This window comes from Manis pentadactyla, chromosome 9, assembly GCF_030020395.1.
Source record: "Manis pentadactyla isolate mManPen7 chromosome 9, mManPen7.hap1, whole genome shotgun sequence".
In the NCBI taxonomy this organism is placed as follows: Eukaryota; Metazoa; Chordata; class Mammalia; order Pholidota; family Manidae; genus Manis; species Manis pentadactyla.
In genome coordinates this window covers 36,782,314-36,803,141 of record NC_080027.1, presented here as the reverse complement: position 1 = coordinate 36,803,141, position 20,828 = coordinate 36,782,314, and the positions used below count along the sequence as shown (strand labels likewise).

Here is a 20,828-nt window from a genome sequence, read left to right as displayed (position 1 = left end):
TAAGAGGACCTAAATATGTAAAACAAATACTAACAGAATTAAAGGGGGAAATAGATTACAACACATTCATTGTAGGAGACATTAACACACCACTCACATCAATAAACAGATCAACCAGACAAAATAAATAAGGAAACAGAGGCATTGAACAATACATTAGATCAGAAGGACTTAACAGACATCTACAGAACACTACCCAAAAGAATCAGGATACACATTTTCTGAAGTGTACATGGAATATTCTCCAGAATAGATTACATACTAGGCCACAAAAAGAGCCTCAATAAATTTTAAAAGACTGAAATTATATCAAGCAACTTCTCATTACCACAATGGTATGAAACTAAAAATAATTTAACAAAGAAAAAAAGGCCACAAACACATGGAGGCTAAACAATATACTTCTAAATAAACAATGGACCAATGACCCAATTAAAACAGAAATCAAGCAATACAGGGAGACAAATGAGAACAAAAACACAACAGTCCAATATTAGTGGAACACCACTATGGCCATTGTAAGAGGGAAGTACATAGCATACAAGTTTACCTCAAGAAAGAGAAACAATCCCAAATGAATAGGCTAAACTCACAATTAGAGAAACTAGATAAAGAAGAACAAATGAAACTCAAAACTAGTAGATGGAGGGATATAATAAAGATCAGGGCAGAAATAAATAATATAAAAAAGAACAAAACAGTACAAAAAATAATGAAACCAGGAGCTGGTTCTTTGAGAAAGTAAATAAAATAGATAAACCTCTAGCTAGATATAGAAAAAAAAGAAAGCACACAAACAAAATCATAAATGAAGCATAGTCACAAAGAATACCACAGAAATACAAAGAATTATTAGAGAATACAATGAAAAATTGTACACCAATAAAACTGGACAACCTAGAAGAAATGGCAACTTCCTAGAAAAATACAACCTTCGAAGACTGACCCAGAAACAAACAAAATCTGAACAGACCAATTACCAGCAATGAAATTGCATTGGTAATCAAAATTCTCCCAAAAAACAAAATTGCAGAACCAGATAGCTTCATAGCTGAATTCTACCAAACATTTAAAGCACTAAAACCCATCCTCCTCAAAGTATTCCAAAAAGCATCAGAGGAGGAAATACTTCCAAATTCATTCTGAGGCCAGCATCACTCTAATACCAAAACCAGGCAAAGACACTACAAAGAAAGAAAATTATAGGCCAATATTCCCAATGAACATAGAGGCAAAAATTCTCAACCAAATTAAAAAATACATTGAAAAGATCATCTAGGTGGAGCCAAGATGGCGGCATGAGTAGAGCAGTGGAAATCTCCTCCGAAAACCACATATATTTATGAAAACATAACAAAGACAACTCTTCCAAGAATAGAGACCAGAGGACACAGGACAATATCCAGACCACATCCACACCTGAGAGAACCCAGCGCCTCGCGAAGGGGGTAAGATACAAGCCCCAGCCCCGCGGGAGCCGAGCGCCCCTCCCCCCAGCTCCCCGCGGGAGAAGAATAGGCAGAGCGGGAGGGAGACGGAGCCCAGGACTGCCGAACGCCCAGCCCCAGCCATCCGGGCCAGAGCGCAGGCACAGTACGTGCCCAGGGGGCCCTGGATACTAGGGAAACAGGGCAGCAAGACTGGTGAGCGGGTCCCTGAGGCCAGCGCCAGAGGAGAAAGAAAAGCGAGCACCTTTTTCTTTTTTTCTTTAATTATTTATTTACTTCTTTTTTCTTTTTTTTTCGGCGAGTGCTTTTTGGAAGTCTTAAAGGGACAGGGACCCCAAAACCGGATGGAAGCGTCCCAGGACACTTAGTCCAGAGGCAGGGAATCTGGGGATCTCTGGGCACTCTAACCCCTGGGCAGCAGGGAGCACGGAGGCCCCTCACGGAGATAAATAGCCTCCCGGCCGCTCCCCCTCCAACTCAACTCCACCATTTTGGAGTAGCTGCCCGAGCCAGGCCACGCCCACAGCAACAGCGGAGATTAACTCCATAGCAGCCGGGCAGGAAGCAGAAACCCTGTCTGCGCACAGCTGCCCAGCACAAGCCACTAGAGGTCGCTGTTCTCCCAGGAGAGGAGGGCCACAAACCAACAAGAAAGGAAGTCCTTCCAGCCGTCACTCGTCCCAGCTCTGCAAACTATTTCTATCACCATGAAAAGGCAAAATTACAGACAAACCAAGATCACACAGACAACACCAGGGAAGAAGACAGACCTAACCAGTCTTCCTGAAAAAGAATTCAAAATAAAAATCATAAACTTGCTGACAGAGCTGCAGAGAAATACGCAAGAGCTAAGGGATGAAGTCCAGAGGGAGATCACAGATGCCAGGAAGATTACAGAAGTGAAACAAACTGTGGAAGGATTTATAAGCAGAATGGATAAGATGCAAGAGGCCATTGATGGAATAGAAATCAGAGAACAGGAACGCATAGAAGCTGACATAGAGAGAAATAAAAGGATCTCCAGGAATGAAACACTATTAAGAAAACTGTGTGACCAATCCAAAAGGAACAATATCTGTATTATAGGGGTACCAGAAGAAGAAGAGAGAGAAAAAGGGATAGAAAGTGTCTTTGAAGAAATAAATGCTGAAAACTTCCCCCAACTGGGGGAGGAAGTAATCAAACAGACCACGGAAATACACAGAACTCCCAACACAAAGGACCCAAGGAGGACAACACCAAGACACATAATAATTAAAATGGCAAAGATCAAGGACAAGGAAAGAGTTTTAAAGGCAGCTAGAGAGAAAAAGGTCACCTATAAAGGAAAACCCATCAGGCTATCATCAGACTTCTCGACAGAAATCTTACAGGCCAGAAGAGAATGGCATGATATATTTACTGCAATGAAACAGAAGGGCCTTGAACCAAGGATACTGTATCCAGCACGATTATCAGTTAAAAATGATGGGGGAATTAAACAATTCCCAGACAAGCAAAAGTTTAGGGAATTTGCCTCCCACAAACCACCTCTACAGGACATCTCACAGGGACTGCTCTAGATGGGAGCACTCCTAAAAAGATCACAGAACAAAACACCCAACATATGAAGAATGGAGGAGGAGGAATAAGAAGGGAGAGAAGAAAAGAATCTCCAGACAGTGTATATAACAGCTCAATAAGCGAGCTAAGTTAGGCAGTAAGATACTAAAGAGGCTAACCTTGAACCTTTGGTAACCATGAATTTAAAGCCTGCAATGGCAGTAAGTACATATCTTTCAATAGTCACCCTAAATGTAAATGGATTTAATGCACCAATCAAAAGACACAGAGTAATAGAATGGATAAAAAAGCAAGACCCATCTATATGCTGCTTACAAGAAACTCACCTCAAACCCAAAGACATGCACAGACTAAAAGTCAAGGGATGGAAAAACATATTTCAGGCAAACAACAGCGAGAAGAAAGCAGGGGTTGCAGTACTAATATCAGACAAAATAGACTTCAAAATAAAGAAAGTAACAAGAGATAAAGAAGGACACTACATAATGATAAAGGGCTCAGTCAAATAAGAGGATATAACCATTCTAAATATATATGCACCCAACACAGGAGCACCAGCATATGTGAAACAAATACTAACAGAACTAAAGGGGGAAATAGACTGCAATGCATTCATTCTAGGAGACTTCAACACACCACTCACCCCAAAGGATAGATCCACCGGGCAGAAAATAAGTAAGGACACGGAAGCACTGAACAACACAGTAGAGCAGATGGACCTAATAGACATCTATAGAACTCTACATCCAAAAGCAACAGGATATACATTCTTCTCAAGTGCACATGGAACATTCTCCAGAATAGACCACATACTAGCCCACAAAAAGAGCCTCAGCAAAATCCAAAATATTGATATTGTACCAACCAACTTTTCACACCACAAAGGTATAAAACTAGAAATAAATTCTACAAAGAAAACAAAAAGGCTCACAAACACATGGAGGCTTAACAACATGCTCCTAAATAATCAATGGATCAACGAACCAATTAAAATAGAGATCAAGGAATATATGGAAACAAATGACAACAACAACACAAAGCCCCGACTTCTGTGGGACGCAGCAAAAGCAGTCTTAAGAGGAAAGTATATAGCAATCCAGGCACACTTGAAGAAGGAAGAACAATCCCAAATGAATAGTCTAACATCACAACTATTGAAACTGGAAAAAGAAGAACAAATGAGGCCAAAAGTCAGCAGAAGGAGGGACATAATAAAGATCAGAGAAGAAATAAAATTGAGAAGAATAAAACAATAGCAAATAAACAAATAGAAAATAAACAAAATAGATAAGCCTCTAGCCAAACATATTAAGAGAAAAAGAGAGTCAACACAAATCAACAGAATCAGAAATGAGAATGGAAAAATCACGACAGACTCCACAGAAATACAAAGAATTATTTAAAGACTACTATGAAAACCTATATGCCAACAAGCTGGAAGACCTAGAAGAAATGGACAACTTCCTAGAAAAATACAACCTTCCAAGACTGACCAAGGAAGAAACACAAAAGTTAAACAAACCAATTACGAGCAAAGAAATTGAAACGGTAATAAAAAACTACCCAAGAACAAAACACCCGGGCCGGACAGATTTACCTCAGAATTTTATCAGACACACAGAGAAGACATAATACCCATTCTCCTTTAAGTTTACCAAAAAACAGAAGAAGAGGGAATACACCCAAACTCATTCTATGAAGCCAACATCACCCTAATACCAAAACCAGGCAAAGACCCCACCAAAAAAGAAAATTACAGACCAATATCCCTGATGAATGTAGATGCAAAAATACTCAATAAAATATTAGCAAACTGAATTCAAAAATATATCAAAAGGATCATACACCATGACCAAGTGGGATTCATCCCAGGGATGCAAGGATGGTACAATATTCGAAAATCCATCAACATCATCCACCACATCAACAAAAAGAAGGACAAAAACCACATGATCATCTCCATAGATGCTGAAAAAGCATCTGACAAAATTCAACATCCATTCATGATAAAAACTCTCAGCAAATTGGGTATAGAGAACAAGTACCTCAACATAATAAAGGCCATATATGATAAACCCACAGCCAACATTATACTGGACAGGGAGAAGCTGAAAGCATTTCCTCTGAGATCGGGAACTAGACATGGATGCCCACTCTCTCCACTGTTATTTAACATAGTACTGGAGGTCCTACCCAGGGCAATCAGACAAAACAAAGAAATACAAGGAATCCAGATTGGTAAAGAAGAAGTTAAACTGTCACTATTTGCAGATGACATGATATTGTACATAAAAAACCCTAAAGACTCCACTCCAAAACTAATAGAACTGATATTGGAATACAGCAAAGTTGCAGGATACAAAATTAACACACAGAAATCTGTGGCTTTCCTATATACTAACAATGAACCAATAGAAAGAGAAATCAGGAAAACAATTCCATTCACAATTGCATTATAAAGAATAAAATACCTAGGAATAAACTTAACCAAAGACGTGAAAGACTATACCCTGAAAACTACAAGTCACTGTTAAGAGAAATTAAAGGGGACACTAACAAATGGAAACTCTTCCCATGCTCTTGGCTAGGAAGAATTAAAATCGTCAAAATGGCCATCCTGCCCAAAGCAATATACAGATTTGATGCAATCCCTATCAAATTACCAACAACATTCTTCAACAAACTGGAAGAAATAATTCAAAAATTCATATGGAAACACCGAAGACCCCGAATAGTGAAAGCAATCCTGAGAAAGAAGAATAAAGTAGGGGGGATCTCACTCCCCAACTTCAAGCTCTACTACAAAGCCATAGTAATCAAGACAATTTGGTACTGGCACAAGAACAGAGCCACAGACCAATGGAACAGACTAGAGAATCCAGACATTAACCCAGACATATATGGTCAATTAATATTTGATAAAGGAGCCATGGACATACAATGGTGAAATGACAGTCTCTTCAACAGATGGTGCTGGCAAAACTGGAGAGCTAAATGTAGGAGAATGAAACTGGACCATTGTCTAACCCCATACACAAAAGTAAATTCAAAATGGATCAAAGACCTGAATGTAAGTCATGAAACCATAAAACTCTTAGAAAGAAACATAGGCAAAAACCTCTTAGACATAAACATGAGTGACCTCTTCTTGAACATATCTCCCCGGGCAAGGAAAACAACAGCAAAAATGAACAAGTGGGACTATATTAAGCTGAAAAGCTTCTGTACAGCAAAAGACACCATCAACAGAACAAAAACGTACCCTACAGTATGGGAGAATATATTTGTAAATGACAGATCCGATAAAGGCTTGACGTCCAAAATATATAAGGAGCTCACACGCTTCAACAAACAAAAAACAAATAACCCAATTAAAAAATGGGCAGAGGAACTGAACAGACAGTTCTCCAAAAAAGAAATACAGATGCCCAACAGGCACTTGAAAAGATGCTCCACATTGCTAATTATCAGAGAAATGCAAATTAAAACCACAATGAGGTATCACCTCACACCAGTAAGGATGGCTGCCATCCAAAAGACAAACAACAAATGTTGGCGAGGCTGTGGAGAAAGGGGAACCCTCCTACACTGCTGGTGGGAATGTAAATTAGTTCAACCATTGTGGAAAGCAGTATGGAGGTACATCAAAATGCTCAAAATAGACTTACCATTTGACCCAGGAATTCCACTCCTAGGAATTTCCCCTAAGAATGCAGCACTCAAGTTTGAAAAAGAGATCCACCCCTATGTGTATCGCAGCACTATTTACAATAGCCAAGAATTGGAAGCAACCTAAGTGTCCATCAGTAGATGAATGGATAAAGAAGATGTGGTACATATACACAATGGAATATTACTCAGGCATAAGAAGAAAACAAATCCTACCATTTGCAACAACATGGATGGAGCTAGAGGGTATTATGCTCAGTGAAATAAGCCAAGCGGAGAAAGAGAAATACCAAATGATTTCACTCATCTGTGGAGTATAAGAACAAAGGAAAAACTGAAGGAAAAAAACAACAGCAGAATCACAGAACCCAAGAATGGACTAACAGGTACCAAAGGGAAAGGGACTGGGGAGGATGGGTGGGGGTTGGGTAGGGAGGGATAAGAGGGGGAGAAGAAAGGCGGTATTATGATTAGCATGCATAAAGGGGGGTGGGAGAAAGGGGATGGCTGTGCAACAAAGAGAAGACTAGTGATTCTACAACATTTTGCTATGCTGATGGACAGTGATTGTAAAGGGGTTTGTGTGGGGGACCTGGTATAGGGGAGAGCCTAGTAAACATAATATTGTTCATGTAATTATAGACTAATGATAACAAAAAAAAAAAAAAAGTAAAGGGGGATTACTCCCTGATAGGATAAAACTAACTGTAAATCAATGATTAATGCATGCTTTAAATATCCTTAATTTTGATCATTTAAAGGGTTTCAGATGATCAGCTATGGAAATACATTTTTCTGATAATATTCCTTTCTCTTAAAGAAAAAAAAAAAAGCAGTTCCTGTGTGGTGATCTCTAATAAGTTCTTCACAATGGTATAAAGGGCATATCAAAGTGTGGGCAAAGGGTTTGTTTGTGTTTATACAGAGGATCAAAGCCTAATTTGGCTACCCAGAAAACGAATTAAGATACGATATGAAGAAGAACTTCCAACATCAACATTCTCTGGAAGAGTCATTCCAGAAGATGAACATCAAAAAACTTCAACAATGATCCTGGCGCTGTTGCAGTTGTAGCTGCACTCATCCCACCGGTTCCTGGACTTGCCATTGGAATGAAGGAGATATTTAAGCTGGCCTGTGCATACAGTAAAACAACAAATTTGACTGGATCTATACTGTCGGAACTCAACCAAGAATTAGGAGAAGTGCAAGTTGCAGTGCTCCAAAATCTTGCGACTATAGACTATCTACTGTTAAAAGAACATATGGGATGTGAACAGTTCCCAGGAATGTGTTGTTTTAATTTGTCTGATTTTTCTCAAACTATTCAAATTCAGTTAGACAATATCCATCATATCATTGGTAAGTTTTCACAAATGCCTAGGGTGCCTAACTGGTTTTCTTGGTTTCACTGGAGATGGCTGGTAATTGTAGGTCTGCTTTGGTTATGTAGCTGTATTTCTATTATGTTAATGTGTGAGCGCAATTTAATTAGTAGTTTAAAACCTATACATGCTTATGTTACTCTACAAGAAGATATGTCAAAGAAATAATCAATCTTCCCATGTTTTCTTCCATCTGCTACTTCTATAGCTTTTCTTCTTCCTTCCTAAATACAGTCCTTAAGTAGATAGAATTCGTGCCTCATATCGAAGTTACTGAGTATCATAATTCTTCCAAGTGCTAAAGATACCTCAAGACAAATGCTGGGCATGAAACCCACAGGGCATAAATCTGCAAAGAAGTAAAAAGCTAACCTTTTCAAACAATATTGCTTCTCTCTCACTTACCAACTTTACATTTCCCTGTATGGCCCCGGAAGATGACTGGTTAGCCAGAGACGGGTAAGATTCCTCAAGGGAGGAACAACCTAAGACAGGCACAGTTGCAGGGGGGCCATCAGCTGAGAAATTGGGGATCAACAGAGGTGAGGCTTAGGACCTCCTGTTTTGAGAGAAATCTTCTGCATCCGTGGATGTTTTGTTGCCCTTGTCTAGCTTGGATTAATACTTAGTCTACAGGCACAGAACTGATCATCTACATTTGCCCTTTTACAGCACTAAACTATGTTTTCTACCTTTATCTTGAATCTACCTACCACTTCAGCATTTTATTTAAAAAAATAATAATAGTAATAAGGGAGAAATGTGGGATTCACATATAAATCAAGTATACAAATCAAATGAATATTCATATTTGACCTGATTGTTTATAGTTCATAATGTGTGATCAAAACTGGAAGTTTCTGTGATGACTGCTCTTGCACTGTTCACCATGTAAGAACTTATTCACTATGTAAGAATTTGTTCACCATGTAAGAACTTGTTCATTATGCTTCAGAAGATTGGAGACTGTTGAGAATTAGGCTTGGGGTTGATTAATGATTGTGCATTGGATCCCCTATACAAAATTTTATTGTTGTTAACAACCATTTGATCAATAAATATGAGAGATGCCCTCTCAAAAAAAAAAAAAAAAAAGATCATCTATCATGACCGAGTGGGATGTATTACATGGATGTAAAGGTGGTAAAATATTCAAAAATCGATTAGCAAAAACAGTCAAACAACATGAACAGCTCAATAGATGATGAAAATGCATTTGGCAAAAGTCAACATCCATTCATGATAAAACCCCCCACAAAATGGGTACAGAAGGTATGTACCTCAACATAATAAAGACCATATATGATGAGCCTATTGCTAACATCATACTTAATGGTCAAAGCTGAAAGCTCTTCCTCTAAGATCAGGAACAAGACAAGGATGCCCACTCTCACCACTTTTATTAATCATAGTACTCATGGTCCTAGCCATGACTATCAGACAACACAGAGATAAAGGTGTCCAAGTTAGTAAGGAAGAAGTGAAATTATCAATATTTGTAGATGACATGATATTGTACATAAATAACCCTAAGGACTCCACCAAAAAACCACTAGAATAACTGGATTCAGCTAAGTTGCAGGATACAAAATTAATACACAGAAATCTGTGGCATATCTATATACTAACAACGAACTAGCAAAATGAGAAATCAGGAAAACAGTTCCATTTACCCTTGCATCAAAAAGAATAAAATACCTAGGAATAAACCTAACCAAGGAAGTAAAAGACCTGTATTCTAAAAACTATAAGAGAACCTAAAAAGACTCAAATAAGTGGAAATCTATCATGTGCTCATGGATAGGAAGAATTAATATTGTCAAAATGGCCGTCCTGCCTAAAGCAATTTACAGAATCAGTGCAATCCCTATCTAAATTCCAACAGCATTTTTTTGAAAAATGAACTAGGACAAATAGTTCTAAAATTTATATGTAAATCACAAAAGACCCTGAATAGCCAAAGCAGTGCTGAAAAACAACAAAGTGGGGAGGATTCTGCTGACTTAAAACTCTACTACAAAGCTACAGTAATCAAAACAATTTGGTACTGGCACAAGAACAGACCCATATATCAATGGAACATAAAAGAGAGACCTGATATAAACCCACACATATATGGTCCATTAATATACAATAAAGAAGCCATGTCTATACAATGGGAAAAAAGCCTCTTCAATAGCTGGTGTTGGGAAGACTGGACAGCTACATGTAAGAGAATGAAACTGGATCACTGTCTAACCCCATACACAAAAGTAAATTTGAAATGGATCAAAGACCTGAATGTAAGACATGAAACCCTAAAAATATTAGAAGAAAATATAGGGAAAAATCTCTTGAACATAAATATGAGCATTTTTTCCCTGGACACAACTTCTCAGGCAAGGGAAACAAATAAAAAAATGAACAAGTGGGACTACAACAAACTAAAAAGCTTCTATAGGGCAATGGACACACCTACCATATAGAATAGATTTGTTAACAATTCACCTCATAAGAAGTTAACATGCAAAATATATAAATAGGTCTATATGCTTCAACACCAAAAAAAACCCACAAATAATCTGACTGAAAAAAGGGCACAGAACCTTAACAGATATTTCTCAAAAGAAAAAATACAAATGGCCATCAGGCATTGAAAAGCTGCTGCACATCACTAATCACCAGGGAAATGTAAATCAAAACCACAATGAGCTATCACCTCACATCAGTCAGAATGGCCACTATCTAAAAGACAAGAAATCAGTGTTGGCGAGGATGTGGAGAAAAAGGAACCCTCCTACACTGTTGGTGGGAATGTAAATTGGTGCAGCCACTGGGGAAAGAAGGATGGAGGTGCCTCAAAAAACTAAAAATAGAAATACCATTTGACCCAGCAATTCTACTTCTAGAAATGTACCTGAAGAAAACAAAATCCCATATGAAAAGACATATGCATCCCTATGTTTACTGCTGCCATATTTACGACAGCCAATATATGGAAGCAACCTAAGTGTCCATCAAAAGATGAATGAATAAAGAAGTGGTACATATGCAGAATGGAATATTATACAGCCATAAAAAGAAAAGAAATCCAGTATTTTCAACAGCATGGATAGATCTAGAGGGTATTGTGCTCAGTGAAATAAGCCAGGTGTAGAAAGACAAATACCGTATGATTTCATTTATTTGTGAAGTATAAAAACAAAGTAAAACACATAGCACTTTTACAATAGCCTGGAAGCAACCTAGGTATCCATCACTGGATGAATGGCTAAAGAAGATATGGTACATATACACAATGGAATACTATTCATCCATAAGAAGCAAATCCTGCCATTTGCAACAACATGGATGGAGCTAGAGGGTATTATGCTCAGTGAAGTAAGTCAGGCAGAGAAAGACAAATACCAAATGATTTCCCTCATTTGTGGAGTATAACAACGAAGCAAAACTGAAGGAACAAAATAGCAGCAGACTCACAGACCCCAGAAGGGACTAGTGGTTACCAAAGGGGAGGGGTGCGGAAGGGCAGGTGGGGAGGGAGGGAGAAGGGGATTGTAGGGTATCATGATTGGTGCACATGGTGTGTGTGGGGTCACAGGGAAGACAGTGTAGCTCAAAGACAAATAGGGACTCTGTGGCATTTTACTACACTGATGGACAGTGACTGTAATGGGGTATGGGGTGGACTCAATAAAGGTGAATGTAATAACCACATTGTTTTTCTTGTGAAACCTTCATAAAAGTGTCTATCAATGATACCTTAATAAAAAACAGTAAAACAATGAACAAAAATGCAGTAGACTCATTAACAGAAGGGACTGGTGGTTACCATCGGGAGGGGTTGGGGTGGGTGGGTGGGTAGGGAGAATGAGGGGGATTAAGGGGCACAACAATTCCTAATCAAAATGTAGGTTGGTTATGGGCATAACAATGATCCTCTAATCTTCCTACGTTGATAGATAGTAGCTGTACTAGTGGGGGTAAGGATTTAATAATATGGGTAACTGCTGAACCACTGTCCTGTATATTTGAAACTAAAATAAGACTGTGTATCAATTATTAAAAAAACTAAAAAAAGGTTAAAAGAATTTCCCTCAGGGATGAAAACAGTTAATTCTCCACCTATTCATTCAGTCCTTGGCCCTGCTGTTGCCTGAATTAGGGAAGGAGCTTTTCATCCAAGATAATGGATGCCTACGGCCATTTGAGGAACTGGCAATGGTGAAAAAGCACAGCTATCAGCCCTGGCAAGCAGACTACTGCTTTAAGAAACAAGGAGATTCTTTGGAGATGGCTAAAATACTGGATCTTTGTGTTTCACACTTGAGGCATGTAACCATGTAATCCAAATGTTGAACCTATAGCCATGTAATTTTCTTTAAGGATCAGAAACTTGAACAGCTGGGTGTTTTCTCGACTTTATTTGAGTGGTACAGACTTGAAGTGTTTTTGTTTTTTAATGCAAAATAATTTCTCCTGCGTTTGATACCAGAAGATCCTCTCAGGGTCATGCTTCTCCTTATGTGTATACGCCAGTTCCAGGTGAGGTGCTCTGGGCTTCTGGCTCACTCTGATACCCAAAAAAGGACCTCCTAGGCCAAGACTGTGAAGACTGCTGGTGACTCAGCGCCTTGCTGGTTTGGGCATTATGTAAACTTTTACAGACTTGCTGAAAGGGATGGTACCCTCAATGCTGGTTTCCACCTGGAGTGACACCTCGCTACCCTCCATCCAGGGGGATTTTGGGATTCGTGAATTGGAGTTGTAAGCCAGCAGCAGCCTGACTTCCACCTGGCATGGTTCTGAAAAAAAAGGGAAAAGAAATCCTCTATGACTGGTCAACTGATAAGAATTGGGATGAAATGTCAAGCGAAAGCAACATAAAAAATGCAAACATGTAAGTAGTAGGGGTTCAAGAATAGTTCTTCATCAGTCCTCAACCCTTCCCACTCAGCAAACAAAAACACTTTCCCAGCCTGAATCCTGTGAGGCTGAGCCTGAGCCTGCAGTTGTGCTGCTTCTCCACCACCTCCTTGTCTCTGTGGGCTCCCTGCAGCTCACAGCCATGGCTGCCAAGATGATCAAAGAGCAAACTCAAAACCCTTCTATAGAGGTCTTCAAGCCTCAAGAGAGCTACGTGAGGCATGCATACGGCTGATTCTCATGCCCAGATAACTTTTTCCTGTGCAGCTGATGTCAGACCACAGGGCTCGAGGTTGCATACATCATGGATTCTTGTCATAGTGGAGAAGCAGCATTTCATTAGGAAACAGCTCTGACAAAAATTTCTCACCAGTGAACAGGAACATATTTTAGGGACCTAAAGTCATGTCATTAAACCTTTTGTTCTTTTATAACTTGATGCTGAGATACTGATCTGGAATGTGCATGTGGCAGGCCCTAGTAAGACCTCCCTCAAGTTGCTGACCATTTGGTTGAGGAGACAGAAACAACTGCAGTGGTGGCAGGATATGCTCTAATCATGTGTGTAACAGTATTGAGGAGGGAGCCCAGCAAGGCTCTGGAATAGGATACCTTGCTCTGTGCCAAGCATGTAACCCCCAGAGTTCTTACCCTGCCACACCATGAAAGACCGTCACAATCCCATAAAAGTCTCAAAGCTCTGAGAGAGTCTAAGTGACTGTGTAAATCCACATCAGTGACAGAATTTGAACGCAGTTTATAAATTAAAACAATCTTTCTGTTAACCATGTGGCTTCTATAAAGAAGGGGGAGAATTTCAGAAAAACCTGGTGGTAGGTACAAAGACCAAGAACAGAATAAGCTTGGGATATCCTCCTTAATTTCATGTAACTGGAAAAAAATGTGCAAGTATTAAGGATGACCCCAAGGCTAAGAAGTTCCCAGTGCAGGGATGAGGGCTGGATAGATCTAAGCAAACAAGGGCAGAGGTGCCAGGACTTCTCAATACCTCCCAGACATCTTCCTGGTCACCTCCATACTTCTCCCGAGGAATCACAGGCCCCCAAAGGGGCTGCCCTGCCATTCAACAGTACTACTTCTTTGTGAAAACTTTACACCCAATGATTGGGGGTAACCATTAATAATTTGGCATTAAATAGTTACACTTGTATTTAAAAACACAATGAAAAGAATTCCAGAAGGTATCTGCCTATTTCTAAAATAAACCCAGTTTGGTAGCATTAAACACCTTCTCCAGTAACCATGTTTCTGAATCATCTTCAGCAATTTAGGAAATACCAGAAAAACCAATTCTCCCTGCTACTTCATGAGCTTTTAACAAAATTGCTGATGACATCAGGCTCTGCAGACTGAGTCTCTTTAAAGTATCCAAAGCAGCCTTATAGGCTTGAAGTATAATGTCACTTACACTTGTACTCTCCCATCTTATTCTTGAGAATTAAAAAAAATACTTACACAGTCTCCCTATCTTTTCACAGATTCCTGAGGTTCTACTCAGTTGTATGGGGAGGGTAAAGCATGGAAAGACCATCCTACTTTGCATTCCCCACACACCAGCCCATGTGGGAGGGGAGGGCAGTAACAGGTTCATCTCTTTTGTTCTGGGAGAATGAATGAACTGTTCATATATAAAGAGAGAATGATTTTATATTTGGTAAGAAATGTAAAACTTTAATTTCCAGACAGCAATCCTCAGAACTAGCAAATTAAGAATTACTACCTTCAATTTGAAGGTGAGGAAACAGATTCAGAAAGGAGAGTGGCTTGTCCAAAGTTACACAGCAAGTGAGCAGTAGAGTCAGGACAAGAAGAGTCTCCTGGCGCCCCGCCCAGGACTCTCTCCATGATACTCCATTCTATTGTAGTCCCCCATATACCTTCCAGGTGCTTCATGCAATCAAAGCAATCCAGCAAATTAGTGTAAATGTGTTCAGTTTAAGCTTTCAAGCTCCTTAAGAAATCAAGTACAATACCTAGCAGGACTGATTCAACCATGTATTTTTCAAACTGCAAAAACCCAAATAAATGCCCAAGGATGGGTGTGATCCAAGCCCTAACTCCTTACCTGTCCAGGCAGTGTGGGAGAGGTACACCTGAGTGATAAGCCGGTGCCGCCCTGGGCCAGGATTCCGGAAGTCTGCTGGCTTGGGGTGGATCATCTGAGCCTGGCCATCTGGATATAAGACCTAATAGGTGATGGAAATGAGAAAAAGAGGCAGAAGAGCCATGAGCTTTTAACAAAATTGCTGATGACATCTGCTGTGAACCCTAAAACAGAAGGAAAAGAAAAGATGTCACTAGCTTCCATACAAAACTGCTCCTGTGCTCCTGGAGAGGGGCAACACTGCCGACATCTCTATACCCCCCTGCCCCAGCACGAAGCAGTGCTTGCCAAATGTTTCTTGAATTCATGGTGAGGGAGTAATAGGAATAAAGTACCTCTATTAAGTATAAGAATAGGTAAAAACATTAATCGTAAGTAAAAAGCCTTTCCAGCCACCCCCATCAAGAGGACTTCCTCCCTGGCTCTGAATTTTGTATCATGGCCCAGCATCTATCACCAACCATCAGGCATTAAGAGTAATTTTGTAACTGGATTCTCTCCATTAGATTACAAGTGGTTAGGAAGCTACTTCTCTCTTTCTTCAGAAGCAGTGCTCAGTGAAGGGATCTGCTTAAATCACTGACCAGTTCTTACATCCCACAAAATGCCACAGAATTCTTTCCTCAGCATCCCAGGGACACCTCACAGCTATCTGTGTAGAGGGCCTGCACAGTGTGCAAGGAACTAAAGTAACAAATGAAGCTTTTCCTAGAACCACACAGACCTGATCTATGGAAATATATTGATAAAGGCAAAGTGGGGAACCACACTGGTCTTTCAATTCTGGGAGGCATGTATCAGCCCACTTGCCCCATAATCTCCTTTCATCCATGCAGAACAGAAGTGTTTGAGGCCTGGCTGCTGGGCTACAGTGCTTTTCTCCCATCTGAGCTGTCCTCCTACCGGGCAGTGAGCTCCCCCCCTCCCCACCTACCGGGCATCCAGTTTGACCATGCATGTAGTGGAGCTGCTTCAGAAGCGATTTTTCAGTAGAGTCTAGCAGATGACCCTTAAATAACCTGCCTGCAATTTCATTTATGTTCAGTCGGTCAGTGAACTTTTTCTAGGGACAATGTGAAACAGTGGTTCTTAGCCCTGGCTGCACATCAGAATCACCTATGAGCTCTTGAAAGAAAATGCTGGCATCCATGGGCCCTACTCTCTGAACTGGTGTCAGATGAAGCCTGTGCGTCATCAGTACTATTTCATGTTTTCTGAGCATCTCTGAAACACAGCTGGGGCAGAGAAGCACTAATGTGGAGAACAAAATTGCAGCACAACTTCACAGCCAGCTCAGAATTAGTTTTCTGTAGGTCTCATGATTTATAATTCTTCCAAGAAATCAGAGGTTTTCCTTTACTGTCATCATAGGCAAATACTACCATTTTCAGGGCCTGATTCACTCTCACTTCTTCCAGAAAGCCTTCCCTGCCAGCTCCAGGTTATTTTTCTATACTCTGATTATACTGACTACCAGTGCTTGTATCCCTACTTTTACTCACATCCCTTCTGCCTAAATAGCTTCTTTAACTGTTAGCCTTTGCTCTTATTCATCCTTTCAGACTTCTTGCAAGCACTAGTATCTCCACAGTCTTTTCCTTAGCTTCCACCATACCCTCTATCCCCCAAATTAACTGCCTTTCTCTAGGATTCTGTGTGTGTGTATGTAATGTGTGCGTTCTGCAGAATATTTTGTAATACCCAAAAATTGGAAATAACCCTTTGTTAAAAAAATAAGGCCAAATAGAGCATTTGTGCCCCCCAACCAAGACTAAATTGTAATTTCAACATATTCCAGGAATGCAACCTTTGAACAGTAAATCAGGAATTTTTTGGTCAGCACTAATGAGGTAATCTGTCACATGGGCCCTTCTCAGCCCCTAAAAGATGAGGTAATCTGCACGATAAGACCTCCTTTCTTTCCTATGGAAGGGTAGTCTTGCCTAAACCATTCTTTTTCTTTTTCTAACAACTTCTTTCCCCAACCTCCTATTAAAACTTTCCATTTTGTACAGCTCCTCAAGAGCATTTCTCTACTTGGTAGGTGCTGCCTGATTCATGAACTGTTTAATAAAGCCACTTAGATCTCAAATTTACTTAGTTGAATTTTTTTTAACACCCTGTAAGGGAGGAAAAATAATTTCCGTCTACCCTCGAGGTTTCTGTCTAAGACCTTGCTGTAATAAATGACAGATTCACAAAACAAATACGACATAAGTTTAATAATAGGTATACTTCCTGGAAACATGGGAGATACCCAAAGAAACTGAATAACTCTTTAAAATGGCCCGACCCATCACCTTAAAATACCATCTTCAGCTAAAAACAAAAAGAGGCAGAACTGGTGATGTAAGGTTACCAGGTAAAGCACTATAAACAAGGGTAAGGTTGTTAGACAAATTTAAGTTGGCACCTTCTTTGATAAAGAGTTTCTAGAGATTTAGTCATCTTCTCTTCAAGGTACAGAGAGAGACACGCTTAGAAATGGAGGTTTCCCTTCTAAACGTAAATTTCCCTCACAAAAGAGCAACCTCAACTCTGTTTTAGAGATTCTCCTGTGTCTGCAGTCTCAAAAATAACGCCCCCCCCAACATAATTCTTATGCCAAAGAGGTATATTTTGGGGTGGCAGAGTCTGCTCTCCTTCATTCCTGCCTTTGACACTTCCAAGAAGTTTCACAGTCCAGAAGCTGTTGGTTTATTGTTCCATCATTTCATTGAACCAGTCTCTTAGTCTTGAAAATAGATCAGCTCATTTAAACATTTATGTCTCATTTCAGGAGGCAGTGCTGCTGATGTGCTCCCAAAGTCAGGCCTATATTGGGTGAGCAATCAGGTATTTAATAAAAGACCATCGTATTCTTAACTTATCCTGTGCAGTCTGAACTGATGACTGAACTTCTGGTTTATAATTGCCTGTCCGTTTGCCTGTGTCTCATTGAAACTGAGCATCCTGAGGGCAGGAATTCTGACATCCTGACGTTTTTAACCTTAGCACTTAGCATGTACAATAAAGTAAGTATTACTGCATGGAAGGAAGGTTGGATGGGTGGGTGGGTGGGTAATAGGTAGTAGTCTGTGGGGCTTACGTGCAGACTGTCTAAATTGATTAGTGTCTACTCCATCTCTCGTGTGTCTCTAACACATCTATCCAACTTGGGAAAAACACCCCCTGAGTAATTGCTTTTACCCACCTATAAATTTTGTTCAACAAGGTGATCCATCCACAGCCTGAAGAGAACTTGTTTATTATAATTTGCCTGTAGCCCTGTAAAGACCAAGCCTTAACTTCACATTATAGGAATGAACAGAAAGGGCCCTGTCACTTAGTGAACCCTTAACTGGATACCAGAGGCTTTATATGCATCATCTCATTTCAATGTCAACTATTACTATTTATTAGTGTAGAATCAAGTGCAGAATATCAAGTGACTTGCTCAAGACCACACTCAGCAGTGGAGATGGGAGTCATGCCCAGGCTCATTTCCATGAAGACTCATCTCTTGTTCCTCTCCAGTTTCTGTCCCTCAAGTAGAAATTACAGGGATGCTACAGGTAAATGCTCAATACCAGGTCAGCCTAGAAGCTCCATGGGGACCAAAACCTGACAGACCTGGACCTTTACAGTGCTCTGAGGGTCCTGCACATGTTCCAGGGTTGCATCGATATCCAGGGCCACCACCAACCCAGATGTAAACCGCAAAGGGTTGTCGGACTCGCCCGCTGGCTCAATGATGGTGGCCGAGGCTTTGTGGATCTGTAAGCAAGAAGAAAACAGGATGATTTTAAAGCCAGGTCGTCCCTAGGCAGCAATACATGATCTTTGCCTTTCTGTCTCCTTAGCTAAGGGGTGGACAAGTGGGAGCCAATCAGAGGAAGGGCCTTAACCCACCACTGGTAAAGATCACCTAGGTGAGCAGTTTTGACTGGCTGGATAGGCTTGTCCTGAAGGACTATGAGTGACACATCCTCGCACTTCCTGACCTGCTCTGGAAGTGGGAGGTGCAGGAAGGTACTCTGCCGCAGCATGGTCTGTAGGATTTTGACCACTTCTGCAGGTTTGGATGTCATGAGTCGGGGCATAAGGTCAAGAAGTTTGTCCACAAAGCTGTCCTGCAGTTGGGGCAAATCAGCAATGAAACACCTGGAGGAACAAACAGAAGCAACTTACTTGCAGTCAATCACCACCCACTGAACCCCAAAATTCTGCCATGACCCAAGGAAGGAAAAGTAATGAACTGGAGGAGCTCATGGTTCCTGACTGAGAAAGCCAGGCATCAAGATAATAATGCCTCAGTGATATGATCCTCCTGACAGCCCTATTTATTGACTACTATGTGCCAGGCATACACTGCAGTGTTTTACTATCTCATTTAATCCTCCCAGCAGTCCTCTGCATTGCCAAAATTATTATTTTCACATTACAGATTCATTAACTAATTTAACAAATATGTCTTTGGGACTTACCAAGACTAAGAACTATTCTATATACTGGGACATAACAGTTAGCAAAAGAGAAGAAAATGCCTATCTTATCAGGGCTTATAGTCATTGATAGTAACACTGAGACTCAGAGAGAATGATGTTGCATGGAGGCTTTAAAAAGTTAACTTATTCCCAGCTCCGACTGAGTCCACAGTGCTTCTGCCTTATGGAAAGGGTTAAAAAAATATTTCACTAAGGAGGTGGTATCACTGCAGGGTCTCAGAAGCTGAATTAAATAATGTGAGCCAGAGAGAGGCAGCTGTGGCGAACAGACGCTCTTTCTCCCCAGAGCAGCACACGAAAAGAGGGCTGTGGAAACAAATTTCAGGGCCTCCAGCTCACTGGTGGAGGAGAGAGGAAACCTGGAGACAGGGTGGTAAAGACACCTCCTGGGCACCTCTCTGAAGTGCAGGCAAGGAGAAAGCTCCTGGGCGTGGGGGGAAGAGGGAAGGGGGCCCGTAGTCACTGGCCAGACTGCCGCACCCCACCTGAGAGGCCAGAGTGCCGCACTCTGCTGCACTCTCCCCAGCACCCTTCACCCAGTTCCAAAAATAAACTGAATGTTTTTAAAGTGAAAAGAAAAGAGAATTAAAGAAAAGAAGTAACATGCAGCTCTAAACAACAGATGAGGAACTCTGGAAAATCAGAGGTGTCACAGAGGTAGATAATGGGTGGAAAAATGAAATATTAAGACTTAAAAATCCTATAAAAGCCTTCCTCCCTGTATTATACTCCCAGCACGCCACAGGTCTGCTTACTACCTCAACTTACACTTCTTTGCCAAGCCATCCATTCATCTACTGCATCTTTTTAACTGATTTACTTCAAACAGAACTATTTTTGTACATTATAGAGAAATATGTAAACAGAAAGTTGTGATTTTTCAACAAGAGTTTATAAGTTTTCCCACCTAACACTTGTCATTTTATGGCCCAGATGAGTGCTAAACCCAAATGATTCTTGATGTTTTTATAATTCTGTTGTTACACATTTAGCTAATTAAAGACGTTTATATAACACTAAAGAAAATACACAACATGGGCACATTTTAATAGATCATAGCTTGGCTGCACGGGCTAACCAAGGATTCTGGCTTTTGATTGTCCTTGTTGCTCTGTAAGTGCTATTCTCTGCATAACCAAGATAAGCAAGATAGAGGGTGATGAAATGCTTACCTCTGAAAAAAGTCCACTTCCTGCAAAAATTTTTCACACATCCCAAATAAGGGGTCAACTCTGAATAAAAAACA

At 40.4% G+C, this 20,828-nt stretch overlaps 1 protein-coding gene across 2 annotated transcripts in view; it reads right to left on the bottom strand.

The window, feature by feature from the left end:
• Positions 1 to 12,449: 12,449 nt before the first annotated feature.
• INTS4 (integrator complex subunit 4) overlaps positions 12,450 to 20,828 on the bottom strand; it is a 159,794-nt gene continuing 151,415 nt past the window's right edge. For both annotated transcript variants that reach the window (XM_036895474.2, XM_057507195.1), the window contains 5 exons: positions 20,755 to 20,814; positions 19,079 to 19,238; positions 18,708 to 18,851; positions 15,057 to 15,177; positions 12,450 to 12,849 (listed from right to left, as the gene is read on the bottom strand). In XM_036895474.2, coding sequence (XP_036751369.2) covers positions 12,671 to 12,849; positions 15,057 to 15,177; positions 18,708 to 18,851; positions 19,079 to 19,238; positions 20,755 to 20,814 — 664 coding nt within the window. In that variant the 3' untranslated portion in view covers positions 12,450 to 12,670. The remainder of the gene's footprint in view (positions 12,850 to 15,056; positions 15,178 to 18,707; positions 18,852 to 19,078; positions 19,239 to 20,754; positions 20,815 to 20,828) is intronic.